At 40.6% G+C, this 15,000-nt stretch overlaps 1 protein-coding gene across 18 annotated transcripts in view; it reads right to left on the bottom strand.

Moving 5' to 3' along the window:
- LOC123504927 (ATP-dependent 6-phosphofructokinase-like) overlaps window positions 1-15,000 on the bottom strand; it is a 50,043-nt gene that overhangs the window by 16,251 nt on the left and 18,792 nt on the right. For 14 of the 18 annotated variants that reach the window (XM_045255869.1, XM_045255874.1, XM_045255872.1 and 11 more), the window contains 8 exons: window positions 13,714-13,802; window positions 11,870-12,040; window positions 7,205-7,357; window positions 6,649-6,838; window positions 5,915-6,125; window positions 3,921-4,029; window positions 559-654; window positions 1-24 (listed from right to left, as the gene is read on the bottom strand). The exon at window positions 1-24 is cut by the window's left edge and continues 69 nt beyond it. In XM_045255869.1, coding sequence (XP_045111804.1) covers window positions 1-24; window positions 559-654; window positions 3,921-4,029; window positions 5,915-6,125; window positions 6,649-6,838; window positions 7,205-7,357; window positions 11,870-11,980 — 894 coding nt within the window. In that variant the 5' untranslated portion in view covers window positions 11,981-12,040; window positions 13,714-13,802. Of the gene's footprint in view, window positions 25-558; window positions 655-3,226; window positions 3,336-3,920; window positions 4,030-5,914; window positions 6,126-6,648; window positions 6,839-7,204; window positions 7,358-11,869; window positions 12,041-13,713; window positions 13,803-15,000 lie in introns of all 18 variants that reach the window. The other 4 variants (XM_045255857.1, XM_045255862.1, XM_045255859.1 and 1 more) reach the window with 2 other exon arrangements.

Genomic DNA, 15,000 nt, shown 5'->3' with positions numbered 1-15,000 from the left:
AAAGCCAAGCTGGTCCACGATAACCTGTCAGGAGGAACAAACAAATTGAGGTCAAATTGAATGACCTTCATGCAGTATAATGCCAATGTGAAGGAGCTGCAGGGATCTGAGGAAAAGATTAATGAGAGGAAGTGAAAGGTGGTCAAAAGCTACTGGAAAGAAGTTATTACTGCATGTAGGGAACTAAAATTAAAGGTTTAGAAGAAAGGGGTGGAGGAGAAGCGAGATAGGAAGGGAAGTGAAGAAAGGGAGGGAACAACAGGGAGAAAAAGAGATGATGAGAAAAAGAGAAAAAGGAAAGGAAAGGAAATGATAGGAAAGCAAGGAACAAAATCATTGGAAGTGAAGGGAAGGGAAAGGCTAGAAATTAATATATAAGATGAATTAAAAGTATACAAGCCATGAAGGTGAAATTTGATGAATAAATAAGCAAATAACTATGTGACCCACAGATTAATAGTCTTGGCCACAAAGTTACAGCTAGTACAGACCAAATCAGACCCACACAAGGAAGCACTATTGGCAACAGAGCATAGTGGAAGTAAATAAATCACTGACCTTCTTCACCCCCTCAGCTGTAATTGGTTGGCCCTGCTGGTCAATGGCACCCTCAGCCACCAGGATGATGTTGAGGCGCTGGCCCATGGAGCGCTCCTGTGTGTGGTGGGGACAGGTGTGGGGGTCAGTGTGGGGAATGTTCACCTTGGCACCAAATGTTCTGCCTTTCCCTCAGGTACCTTAAGGCTGTTCTATTTCTTTCGCAGGTGGTGTTTGATGTCTAATCCCCTCTCCCTACCTGACAGGTGTCAATAGATATGTCTTTACTTTTGTTGTTGTCAATTCAAATACAAACTGAATGGCAAGTCAGTATTTGAGTTAAAATCATAAAAAATTTTTCCCTCCCATGAAAATATTTTTTCTTGTAATATCTGTAAATCAAGTTCTTCTCTTTGAATGGTGTGATTCCTTTTACTTGTATTATGTAACAGCTAAAGGGATTCCTATCATATACTTAACAAAATGTTTTCAATCTTATAGAGTGTACAAATATTCATAGTAAAAGTAATGTCTTGCATTTAGAAACATGTACAACACATTGTAATATTGTAGAACAGATTAGTGGGTGGATGGTGTAAAGAAACTCAGGGAGAGCAGGAGCACTTTATTTCTCTTACGTTTCGCCCATAGGGCTTTTTCAGAGAGAATGAATGAATTCTCTCTGAAGAAGCCCTATGGGCGAAATGTAAGAGAAATAAAGTGCTTCTGCTCTCCCTGAGTTTTTACACCACCCACCCACCAACATGTACAACACACAAAATTAAAATAAAAGAAGTTATGACAGAAAGAAGCCAGAGAGTAAAGCCTGACAGAACATTCACTACAGCATGTTACCAGCCAGGCCATGGTGATCACCATGGAACAGAGAGTTTAGTCAATCTCAACCGTCCCCATCACTACACACACACACACACTGCAAACATACACATGGTCCTGGACTATTTCTACACTACTTGTCACACCAAAATCCAGTCAACAGATGCCTTACAAATGTTGAAACAATCATAGAAGGAGCCACAAAAATCAACGAAGCACTAATAACTAAGAGGCATATTCTTCACACCCATGCCTTATCACTGATCCATGCCTTCATCCCTTGCACTGGTAAATGATGTCTGCCGTTTCTCTATTTTCTTGTAGTATCTTTGTTTTCTTGTGCATTATTTTGTGCTGTAGTTGTCAAGTTTTCTTGTAGAGTGTAACATTAATAACAGTAACATCATTAAGTAAAAAAAATTTTCCTTTGAAGAAGTGCATTGTGTGTTTAGCTGTGCACTTACTTTCTTTCCTGCTTTCCCGTAATTATTTTCTATTGGTGTAGGTGACGGCTTAGTTATGGGGAGAGGCTCCTGCATGCTGCATGTACTTCATAACAGATATTCCTCTCACATTTAACATGGAGAAAAGTGTTCTAAGCCTCCTACCACACACTGCACACAAGGACCATTATAATCTTGTTTCAGTCATTATGCCATGATGAAAACAAGCATTTCAATTCATAATCAATCTTCAGTTCTTATGATCATAAAAGACCAGAATTTTCCCAAGTCCAATGCATTCTATTAGGAGTGGACGTAAAAAGTGATTCTGTTCATTCATATTTGTAAGCAAATAAGATAAGTACTATGTCATTGCTGAAGCTGAAAGGTGTGGAGTAACATAAATCTTGGTGCTCTGCTTTCTTTGCCATGAGAAGGTTTACCAAAGTGTCCATCAAATGTCATGTTATGAAGCAGAAAATAGGATTCCTTTCCAAATAGTGAGAGGAGATGAAAGAACTACAATTTTGATGCAAAGATGAAAGGGATCGTGATATTGTCACCACTTGCAGTGGATAATCAACATGAAGTCTGACCCCACTACACAAACAGTTCCAGGGTCACTCTGTATCCACATGATGGATGACAATCCCCTCACATAAGGTAAGGGATGGCAAGGACACTTCAAGATTGGTGTACTGTTTTGGTTGCAGCACAACATGTAACCATGAGAATACTTTGATAGGCAGTACAGTAGAATTTAATGAACAATTCTTACAAAATGTGATAAAATGACTCTAAGCTTTGTGCCTCACTCCAATCCCTGTACTGTTAGCCATGAGTTCTCGAAACAGATCAGTTAGTCAACTTGGAGTACTAAGAGTTCTGACTGATTTAACTGACCCTTATGACTATTTTTCTTTTAAGGTGGTATGTAAACTTGATAATGGTGGTGGTGGCAACTTACACTAACACAGCATAGATAAGGGAACAACACTTTCTGGTCTGGTGAGGATTTCCTACTTCAGAGCTGCAACAGCCTGATTAGATTCATTGAACATCCATCATTTAATATCAGTAAATCATGACCATTTAAGGTTTTCCTTCTGTCATCAGTTGGTAGTTTGTATCTTGCATCCACTGTTTAGTTTCCACACCAATACAACACTTGCAACTGCTGCATTCTCAAGTGCTCAGAGCAACAAATCATCACAGAAAAGAGAAATGATTTCCTCCACAAGCGCAGACAAGACTGACATGTCAGGCAGGTTAGACGAAGCAAGACAGAAAGTCTGGTGGATGCCATGACAAGTCTCACTGAGGTTCCTGGTAATGCACAGTCAACAGAGTCACTGGCAAGTGCTCTGTTAGCAAGCCACACCCTCACCACAACCAGCCCAACACTTTACCGATATCAGTTTCTTGCACAGCTGCTCGGGCCACTCGTGAGCGGGAGGGAACTCCGGGACAAACATGAAGTCTGCCTCGCACGCAATGCTAGCAGACACACTCAGATACCTGCACATTAGGGTGTTAGGGTATCGGATCGGAGGACGGAGGGTGGGATGGCCAAAATAATAAGGTAGGCAGGAGAACAGATTGGTGTGTAGTGATGTTATGTGTTTTTACAAGAAAGTGATTGAGTTAGCATAAGAATTTTGAGAGTAGTTTTAAAGTGTTAGAATGGATAAAACATGTTATGAGGAAAGAGAAAATAAGAAACATAAATTCCTTGTATATATTATACCTAGTCTACACATGCCAGTGGATAGTCTATTAATACTACTATTGGTAGCATTAGGAGAAAACACTAAATTTTTCTCTAATGCTGTAAACACACTGTCCATGCACGTGCTGCCTTCAGTCTTTATTCTACACCCTTGTGACGTGAACTAGCCTACAGGGACAGTGACGAAGGCAGACAGTCAGCCAGCCAGCCAGCTACCACTACTGTAGAGGTGACTTCCACACTCATATCAAGACAGAACATAAGAGTAAAATAAAAATTTCTAAATTACTGTATTGAATGAAAACCTAGAGAGAATCTGAAAAGAAACCAAAGAGAAACAAAGAGAGAAAGATGTTTAAGGAGGTTCTTCTTGCCTGTTTCAGCTTATTACAGATCTTCTCGCTCCAGTTCTCCGGTGGTGGGTTCTCCGGAATGAAAACATAGTCAGCCTCTGAGGTGAGGGCGGCCACGAGGGCGAGGTACCTGCAACACATCACACACATGCAGACACACACCACAACATTTCAAAGGAGACATTTTGAGATGCATACGGATGTGAAAGTGTTAGTGTGCAGCTCTCGTTGTATGGCAGTGTTATCTCTCACAGCCAGAAGTGTTTCCATCATATTGTAGGAAAAGCAATGCCAGATTATGAGATGATTCCAAACTTCTTTAATCTGGCTATTTTATTCAGACACATTCTTCTTTCCACGGTGTCGGGGAGAGAGAGAGAGAGAGAGAGAGAGAGAGAGAGAGAGAGAGAGAGAGAGAGAGAGAGAGAGAGAGAGAGAGAGAGAGAGAGAGAGAGAGAGAGAGAGAGAGAGAGAGAGAGAGAGAGAGAGAGAGAGTTGTGTTAATATGTCTATGTGGTCAGTACTGCTGATGGTTCTCTAATGAGCTTGGTGCAATGTTGGCATGACAATCACAGTAATCCTTATTAGTACACCTTACATCCTAGTAGAAAAGACATGGCATAAGACTAACACAGTAGAATAAAGGTTGAACACACTGTGGGCTGTCCAGTGACAAAGGGGCCTCCAATCACAAAACATTCATGCTGAGGACAACATTTGAAATTCACTGGATCTTAACTTATGGGTAAAGAGGACAGAGGAGAGATTAAAAATAAGTTAGATATTAATGGGTACAAATAAAAAGGGGTTAATATAAAAAGACCATTAATCCATTCAGTACCAAGATGCCTTTTCTTATTTATTCTGCTTACATTTGGTGATTTTATAAAGCTTCTGAAACTTACGTGGAGATTAAAATAGTGAAGACTCTGGCCATTAATCTTCTGATCTCCACAGACTCTTCCTCATGTAAATAAAATGATCTAATCACACCAAAAATTCATGATAAAAATGTTTTCCAGTACTGAAGGGGTTAAGGACAGGCATGTGCAACAAAATCCCAACACACTTCACTTGATGACCCTTGGCAGGCTACTATACTCTGGTGAAATAGATAGCCACTTTGTCCACTGTCTGAGAACCATCTATCCTTAACTGTCAACACCTCATTATTTACTGTGACTCTTATATTTATGTTTTACATGCAATACCTCTCTTTGTAAGCATAGCAGCAGTTTTTTTCTTCTTTTTATTTCCAACACCCTCTTCCTTTTCTTCTTCCTAACTCGTAATGTCTCCCCTTCACCATTATGGAAAGCTAACACCTCTTTCTACACATAATTGTCCAACCACCTTATCACTTCCTGCCACCTCATTTAATCATTGTCCATTGCCAACACAGCCACTCACTAAAAGCTCTTACCACTATTTGTACTATTAATCTGCCTACCTATCAATCAGTGTTCTATCTATCCAGCTCTAACTCACAACTTCCTACATTCCTCTTTCTCTTCTCATTCACAAGCTAACTTCTACCCACACTATCAAGAATAATGCTTCTCTCCTTCCATTTTATATTGACTGTCCTTGTAATGTTAAAAAAAAAAAAAAAAAAAAAAAAAAAAAAACATTTCTGATTCATTTTCTAGTGCAGGTAACTTTCTTTCAGCATCTAATCCTGTACTTATTCCTTGCAGTACTTTTTTAATCTTTTCACTCACTTACTGTTTTATCTTCCACTCATTACTCAGCCATTTCTTAGGATGAGTGCACAATATTCTCCTCACACCTGGACACTTTTCCATCAAGACATTTCCCTCCTCTTTGCATATCTGTTGACCTTACTGAAGCTATGACAATCTACCTTAAGAAAGAGTAATAGTTTCAGCTAATACTCTATCGATAGGGGAATAGGGAAATATCATGATGGGTTGTCTCCTGAGTGGAAATATTACAGGAGAGATGTATGAAGAATTATGTGATTGTAACTCCAAGCCAGCCCCAGCCACACTCACCCGCAGTGGCGCCCCATGACCTCCAGAATGAAGCAGCGCTGGTGGGAGTAGGCGGTGGCGGCAATGGCATCCACAGCCTCGATGATGCGGTGCAGTGCCGAGTCAGTGCCGATGGTCATGTCGGTGCCACAGAAGTCGTTGTCAATGGAGCCGACCATGCCCACAATATTGAGGTGAGCATTGGTCTTGGACTCTTCCTCCGTGATCTCTCCTGTAGCGACAATACAACAGTTATAGAGGTCTTTCATCTTTATCAAATGTGTACTTAGCTTCTTTTTTTTCTTTTTCTGTTTTATGAAAGGAAACCAGTCAAGGGGGATCAAAAAGTGTGAAAAAAAGTATCATTCAAAACTGGAGGATATCTTGAAATTTCCCCCATGAAAGAGTTTAAGTCATATGAATGAAAAGAAACAGAAGCAGGCATGGAGTTCCAGAGCTTAGCAAAGAAAGAGATGAATGACTGTGAGAATACTCGTTAACTCTCGCACTAGAATGGTGGACAGAATATGGGTGAGAGAAAATAGAAAGTTGTATTTCCCTAGATGAAGCACATAGGCCTTGATGAACACTCGTGTGATCCTGGTTCCTTATCTATATTCATCCAACTTTTTCTCTTTGGTTACATCACCCCTTCTACTTTATTTCTGGTTATATTCCTGCTAGGACACCAATATCAATAAAATGAAAAAAAGAAAACAACAAGAAAAATAAAGAAATCGTGCAGAGAAACCTACCGTTCTTGAGGAGGAGCTGCAGGAGAGAGACCCAGTCCTGCCGGAAGAGGTTGGCACCAGTGAGTGAGCCATCACCACCAATCACCACCAGGTTAGTGATGCCACGCTTAATCAGGTTCTTGGCTGCCCTCATCCGCCCCTCCCGCTCGCGGAAGTCCATGCAGCGAGCCGAGCCAATCACAGTGCCACCCTGCAGTGTTTGGATAGTTTGTGAGACGAGAGGATAATGGAGGATATATTTGGTTAGGAGAAGCAAGAGTTTTGAGAGTAGTAGTAGTAATATGTGGTAGAAAAGGGTAAGTGATACAAGTTAGGCCAATAATGCCAATCACTGAAATCCTGAAATATTTGGACAGTTTATAAGATGAGAGGAAGAAGGAAGACATTTGGTCAGAAGCAGAGTAAGTGTTTTGATAGTAGTAGTAGTAGTAGTAGTAAAGGCATAAGTAATATAATAATGCCTCCCCCTCTTCCATCTTTTCTTCTCTTACTCCTCCTCCTCCTAATCTTTCATCTTCTCTTCTCTTCTTCCTCCTCCTCCTCAGCACTGCCTTACCTTATGGATGATGCCAGACACAGACGACCAGTTGGCTTCCACGATGTTGTCCCCGCCATCCACCATGCCCTGGTAGCCCTCCTTGATGAAGTACACCCGGGCGCCCACATACAGACCCATGCGAACCACCGCCCTCACTGCAGAGTTCATGCCCTGTGATGGAAAGTGAGAGTGAGTGATTCCCTATATATATATAGGTCTTGTTCGTTCACCTCTTTCTAGAAGGGGATGAGCTGTTTGTTTACTGTCTACCTTCTCTGTTCTTTGCTCCTTGTTTTGTGTGTGTGTGTGTATGTCATTTTTTGTGTGTGTTTGAGATGTCATGCAATCAACTTGTGATGTTTTGCAAGGTGTTGTCTAAAAATTTATGTTTGTGGTGCCCTTTGCTCTGTCTGACCTGCAGTGTCTCAGTCATTTCCTAAAGAGGGACCCACACTGGCAGAGCAAGGAAGGACATGCAGTTTACTTTGCTGTAACACTCATGAGTCACAGCAGTCTATACAACAAATTAAAGACTTCAGAGATTATGTCATAAAATGCATAACTAACTGTGAATATACCAATGAGTCTATATAAATGTACCAAAGTAATAAAGTAAACTCATTGCTCCATGACTGAGGAAAATAAATCAATATATTTGTAGATGAAAGGTGAGTTATGGTAGGTGATGTGAATATAGAGTTGTCATCAGTTCCCCCAGCAGACAGCCCTGTGCTGAGAGGTAATGTTTAGTGGCACACCATGGCCACTGCTCAGCGACGGCAGCATGGTGAGGCAACCCCTGCTGAGGGTGTGCTGTGTGATGTGCACTGGTGACAGTATGGCAGGAAGAGGCAGTCTAATGCCAACTGAAAATGTTTAAGGTTCTTTATTATTTCCAATCTTTATCTTAATTTAGGAGGACGGATACATAATACATTTTATGCTGCCTTAAGGGGGTGAAGTATATTTAGCTTCCTTAAGGGAGTATTGACACACACACAGAAGAGGTGACATGTTCCTGGTGTATGGACAATTGCTCTGTGAGAGATGAGGTGCAGATTTTAGTAAAATATCACTTTTCTTTTCCATGTATATAAGGAGAGAAAAGTGAATGAAGCATCACACAGGATTGACTTATCTTTTCAATGGGAGTTTTTTTTTCCCTCACCTGGGCAGCAATACTGCATTTCACTCCCTTTGTAAAAGAATCATTGAATCTGTTACTCAGAGAGCAGATATTGGCTTGGGTAAGATGGAAAATATATGTGAAAAGACTTACAGACAAGTGAAAAAAAAATGCAATATATAAGATTTGGAAAGAAGTAATCTCAAGCAGGCATTGACAGTTTGATAATGAGAGAAAATGACTGTGAACGTATGGATGTAGATGTCTTGCCACAGCTGCCTGCCTTTCTAGAGCATGCCAACCTGATATCAATACACAGATGGATAAGACAGATAGTAGACATATAGAGGAAGCGATGCCAGGTAAAAATCTTTTTAGGGAAAATATTTCAAAGGTAACTTAGCTGTGGCATTAAGTTAAGACAAAGTAGGATGAGTAAAAGAAAATAGGCTTATAAAGGAAAAAATGTAAATACAAATGAAAAACAGAGCAGTGGAGATATCAATTAATGTTTACTCATAAGTATATATATCACGATAAAAAAAAAGTAAATCATAAGACTGCAGAGAGAGAGAGAGAGAGAGAGAGAGAGAGAGAGAGAGATCCTAAAATACTCATACATTAGCAATAAAATAATGCACTACCACACACACACACACACACACACACACACACACACACACACACACACAGTGTGGTAGTGCATTATTTTATTGCTAATGTATGAGTATTTTAGATCTCTCTCTCTCTCTCTCTCTCTCTCTTATGATTTACTTTTTATCGTGATATATATACTTATGAGTAAACATTAATTGATATCTTCACTGCTCTGTTTTTCATTTGTATTTACATTTTTTCCTTTATAAGCCTATTTTCTTTTACTCATCCTACTTTGTCTTAACTTAATGCCACAGCTAAGTTACCTGAAATATTTTCCTAAAAAGATTTTACCTGGCATCGCTCTGTCTACTATCTGTCTTATCCATCTGTGTATTGATATCAGGTTGGCATGCTCTAGAAAGGCAGGCAGCTGTGGATAAGGTACCACACCGGAGACTGATCTGGAAACTTGAAATGGTAGGAGGAGTGCATGGCAGTTTACTAAAATGGATGGAAGACTTTTTGGTAGGAAGAGAAATGAGAACAATAATTAAGGACAGATCATCAGAATGGGGCTTGGTGGAGAGTGGAGTCCCACAGGGATCAGTGTTGGCACCAGTAATGTTTGCGGTCTACATAAATGACATGGTGGATGGGGTGTCCAGTTATGTGAGCCTATTTGCAGACGATGCAAAATTGTTAAGAAAAGTGAGATGTGACAAAGATTGCGAACTACTCCAGGAAGACTTGGACAGAATATGGAAATGGAGCTGTACATGGCAAATGGAGTTCAACACGACAAAATGCAAGAAATTAGAGTTTGGCAAGAGTGAAAGAAGAATCAGGAGTATGTACAAGATAGGAAATGAAGACATAAAACCAGTCATGAAGAAAAAGACCTTGGGGTGACAATTACCAATGACCTATCGCCAGAGAGACATATAAACAAAATAATTGGAGAAGTATTGAACTTATTGAGGAACATAAGAGTGGCGTTCGTATATTTAGATGAAGAAATGATGAAGAAAATAATTACTGCAATGATAAGACCAAGGCTTGAATATGCAACAATACAGTGGGCTCGAACTTAAAGAAACACATAAGGAAACTAGAGAAAGTACAGAGGGCTGCAACAAAAATGGTGCCTGACTTAAGAGATTTGACTTATGAAGACAGACTGAACAGAATGCAACTTCCGACCCTGGAAAACAGAAGAAAGGGAGACCTGATAGCAATATACAGAGTGATGATTGGCATGGAAAAAATGGATAGGGAAGATCTGTGTATGTGGAATGAAAGAATGTCGAGAGGGCATGGGAAAAAACTAAAATGGCCACTTATAGGAGAGATGTGAAAAAATATAGCTTCCCTCATAGAAGGGTGGAAGCATGGAATAGTTTAGGCGTGGAAGTGGTCAGCGCAAGGAATATTCATGATTTTAAGAAAAAGCTGGACATTAGTAGATATGGAGACGGGACAGTACGAGCATAGCTCCTTTCCCGTATGTTACAATTAGGTAAATACAATTAGGTAAATACACACACACACACACACACACACACACACACACACACACACACACACACACACACACACACACAGCTCAGTGGTTAGAGCGCTGGCTTCACAAGCCAGAGGACCAGGGTTCGATTCCCCGGCCGGGTGGAGATATTTGGGTGTCTCTCCTTTCACGTGTAGCCCCTGTTCACCTAGCAGTGAATAGGTACAGGATGTAAATTGAGGAGTTGTGACCTTGTTGTCCCGGTGTATGGTCAGGCCTATCCGAAGATCGGAAATAATGAGCTCTGAGCTCGTTCCGTAGGGTGAAGTCTGGCTGTCTCGTCAGAGACTGCAGCAGATCAAACAGTGAAACACACACAGCACATTGAGATGGATAGAAAATTATTTGAGGGGGAGAGAAATAAGGACGTTGTTAAAGATGTGAAGTCCAAGTGGAGAGCAGTAGAAAGCAGAGTGCCACAGGGGTCAGTATTGGCACCAATACTTTTCCTCATTTATATTAACAACATGCCAGAAGGAGTGAAGTTACATAAATCTGTTTGCAGATGATACGAAACTGTGCAGAGTTATAAAGCAAAAGGAGGATTGTGAAATACTGCAAGAAGACCTAAATAAGATCTGGGAATGGAGTAAAAAGTGGGAAATGGAATTCAATGTGAACAAAAGCAATGTCATGGAAATGGGAAAGAGTGAAAGACGACCTGTGGGAATCTATAAGATGGGAGATGGAGTAGAACTGGAGAAAGTTAAAAAGGAAAAGGACTTAGGAGTGACGATGGAAGAAAACAATCAACCAGTAAGCCATATTGATAGAATTTTTAGAGAAACATATAATTTGCTAAGGAATATTGGAGTAGCATTTCACTACATGGACAAAGAAATGATGAAGAAATTGATAAGTACTATAATAAGACCCAGATTGGAATATGCAGGAGTAGTGTGGACCCCTCATAAAAAGAAACACATAAGGAAATTGGAGACTACAAAAAATGGCTACAAGAATGGTTCCAGAATTTGAAGGGATGACATATGAGGAGAGACTAAAGGCTATGGATCTACCAACCCTGGAACAAAGAAGGAGAGAGGAGACCTGATACAAGTTTATAAATTGATCAACGGAATGGACCAAGTGGATAATGAGAAACTGATCCTGAGAGAAGAATATGACATCGAAGCACAAGATCGCATAGTAAAAAGCTGAGAAAAGGAAGACGTCTGAGAGATGTTAAAAAATATAGTTTCCCGCAAAGATGTATTGAGACGTGGAACAGTTTAAATGAAGAAGTAGTGTCTGCTACGAGTGTGCATACTTTTAAAGTAAGATTGGATAAGTGTAGATATGGAGACAGGGCCACACGAGCATAAAGCCCAGGCCCTGTAAAACTACAACTAGGTAAATACACACACACACACACACACACACAGCCAGTCCTCACCTGAGAGTCACCGCCGCTGGTGAACACGGCGATGCCCTTGCCCTTGTGCATGCCCCTCTCGATGAGGTGCCCCTCCTGCCCCATTGTGATTTGGGAGTCCATCGTTGCCATGTAGTTCTGGTATGCCTGGAACGGATCAGCAGGGAGTGCCGGGGGTGGGGGAATGGCCTGCTGGGGAGAGAGAGACAGTGCTGAGTCAATTATTTACTTATCTTGGGGAGGTAATGTTACGTAGTAATGAAACTTAACCCCTTCAGTGCTGAGATGCATTTTTACTATGTGTTTTGGAGGTCAGAAGATTAATGACCAGTCTTCACTATTTTAATCCCCATATAAGTTTCTAAAGCTGTACAGAATCACCAAATGGTAAGCAGAATGCATATGAAAAAGTGTAATAGTACTGAAGGGGATAATAATGGTAAAGAGTGTGACCAATTTTGTATTCAATCTTGGGGAGGTAATGAGTGTAGCAATGAAACTGAGCAATGGGAAAGAGTGTTGTCGTTTTTGTTCAATCTTGGAGCAGTAATGATGTGTAGCAATGAAACTGAGCAATGGGAAAGAGAGTTATCATTTTTGTTCAATCTTGGAGCAGTAATGATGTGTAGCAATGAAACTGAGCAATGGGAAAAAGTGTTGTTGTTTTTGTTCAATCTTGGAGCACTAATGATGTGTAGCAATGAAACTTAGCTATGGAAAGGAGCGTTGTCATTTTTTTTTTATCCTGTGGCAGTAATAGCGTGTAGCAATGAAACCTAATAATGGCAAAGAATGTAATCAAGTTTTTATTCAATCTTGGGGCAGCAATGGTGTGTAGCAATGAAGCCTGATAATGACAAAGAGTATAGTCAAGTTTGTATTCAACCTTGGGGCAGTTAACCTTCCAGACAACTATCCTCTCTTCTTCAATAACACTCAACTTCCCCTCTCCTCTACATTAAACACACTCGGTCTATCCTTCACTAAAAATCTAAACTGGAAATTTCACATCTCTACTCTTGCTAAATCAGCTTCCAAGAAGTTAGGTGTCCTATGGCGTCTTCGTCCATTTTTCTCTCCCTCCCAGCTGCTTGCTCTGTACAAGGGCCTTATCCGCCCGTGTATGGAGTATGGCTCTCATGTCTGGGGGATCCACACACAGCTTTACTAAACAAGGTGGAATCTAAAGCTTTTCGTCTTATCAACTCTTCTCCTCTAACTGACTGTCTTGATTCTTTAAGTCACCGCCGCAATGTTGCATCTTTATCTGTCTTCTACCGCTGTTTTCATGCTGTCTGCTCTTCTGAACTTGCTAACTGCATGCCTTCCCCCTCCTGCGGCCTCGCTGCACAAGACTCTCTACTTCTTCTCATCCCTATTCTGTCCATCTTCCTAATGCAAGAGTTAACCAGTATCTTCACTCCTTCATTCCCTACACTGGTAAACTCTGGAACTCTCTACCTGTGTCTGTATTTCCACCTGCCTATGACTTAAACTCTTTCAAAAGAGGAGTGTCAAGACACCTCTTACGTTAACTGGACCCTCCTTTTAGATTTTTTTTGTTTTTTCTCTTTCTACTTTCTTCTTAACAGGGCCTGGCAACCAGCGGGATTTTTTTTTTTCCAACACTTTGTTTGCCCTTGGCCAGTGCCCTTGTAATGTAAAAAAAAAAAAAAAAAAAAAAGTAATGATGTGTAGCAATGAAACTTAGCAATGGGAAGGAGTGTTATCAAGTTTTTATTTAATTTTGAGAAGGTAACTGAGTTATAAAATTCAGGAAAGATAAAGAGTAGGATCAGATTTTTGCTACACTTTTGGGAGGCAATGAGTGTAGCAGCAGTCATATCTTCCCTGCACCACCTCACCTCTTCAGGAGCAGGTGGTGTTTCCTCAGGAGCCTGCTGCTGCGGCACAGACTCGTCTCTTTCCTCTGGTCGGGGCTCAGAGCTCTTGGCTTTCTCCGCAATGATTTGGAGTAGGATAAACAAGTGCCTGTGTTATTGACTCATAAACATAATACTTTAACAATGTTGTACTATACAACTAAAATCACATCAAGATTGGCCACCTGTGCTATCTTTACCCTAGACATGGATAGATTAGCCTAGATTACACTACACTATCTGATCTTGCATAACTTAAAGTACTGAATCTCAGTGTTTAATTTTTTTCTCTCTTCAACAGATATTACCACCACTTTCAGGCTGAGGATTGTGCATATTAAGATACATTGGCAATAAAATTTACATGAGAATTAGATGACTTTTAGTAAGCATGGATCAAAAAGCCTGAAACTCCTCTTAACCTAATTTAACCTGATCTTCCCCACCCTGACAGTAGTTGGGTGAACTGGTCTTTGTGTTCTCTCAATACCAATTCACTTTATTATTCAGTCACTCATGAATTCAACAACTAACACCATCTGTTCCTAATGATAAGGCTGGATATTTTTTTTTTTTTTTTATGTCATGGCCTACAGCACCTGAAGAATGTTGGAAGCAGTGTTCAGCTTCCACCCATTAGCGACGCAGGCAATTTTATTTATAGTGGTACTCATATTAGGGCCCATATCACCACCTAAGCATATCTTTGGTGTAATGACCTAGAACCTGGGTATCACAGTGACATGTAGGTAATTTTAAACCACTCAACAAAATGGCAAAGTTTCATTCAAATCTACGTATGGACGTCTGCCTGATCCCATTCTTACCACCTTATCCATTACACCACTGCCTCCCTCAAATGTACAGTCACAGTGGAGTCTGGCAGCCTGTCACATTCTCACCTCCATTGCTCAGTGCTCTCCCTCAACCTTACACCCTCTGACCTGCCATGAAGCTATCAGCCACCTAAGGACACTGTAAGACCAGAAAGAGTGACACAAAGGAACAATGCAAACATAACACAGCAGAGGTTAAGTGCAGAAAGTATTAGGGCATTTATCTCATTCTTTTGGCCAATTCTCTTGGACTTGCTTGGGCACTGGTATCTAAGTGGACATTTTTTGTTCAGTCGTTTTTGTTGCCCTTGACCAGATTTCACTGCTTACATAAAACAAAGAAGGTTCCTCTCTTCTCCACTTTTCTGTTTCATCCATTCTGACCCTGAGCCAGTTACCACATCATATGCAATAATGACATCCTCCTTATGTG

Source organism: Portunus trituberculatus, chromosome 17, assembly GCF_017591435.1.
Source record: "Portunus trituberculatus isolate SZX2019 chromosome 17, ASM1759143v1, whole genome shotgun sequence".
NCBI lineage: Eukaryota > Metazoa > Arthropoda > Malacostraca > Decapoda > Portunidae > Portunus > Portunus trituberculatus.
The sequence above is the reverse complement of the archived record's forward strand: the minus strand, read 5'-3'. Positions and strand labels throughout refer to the sequence as shown.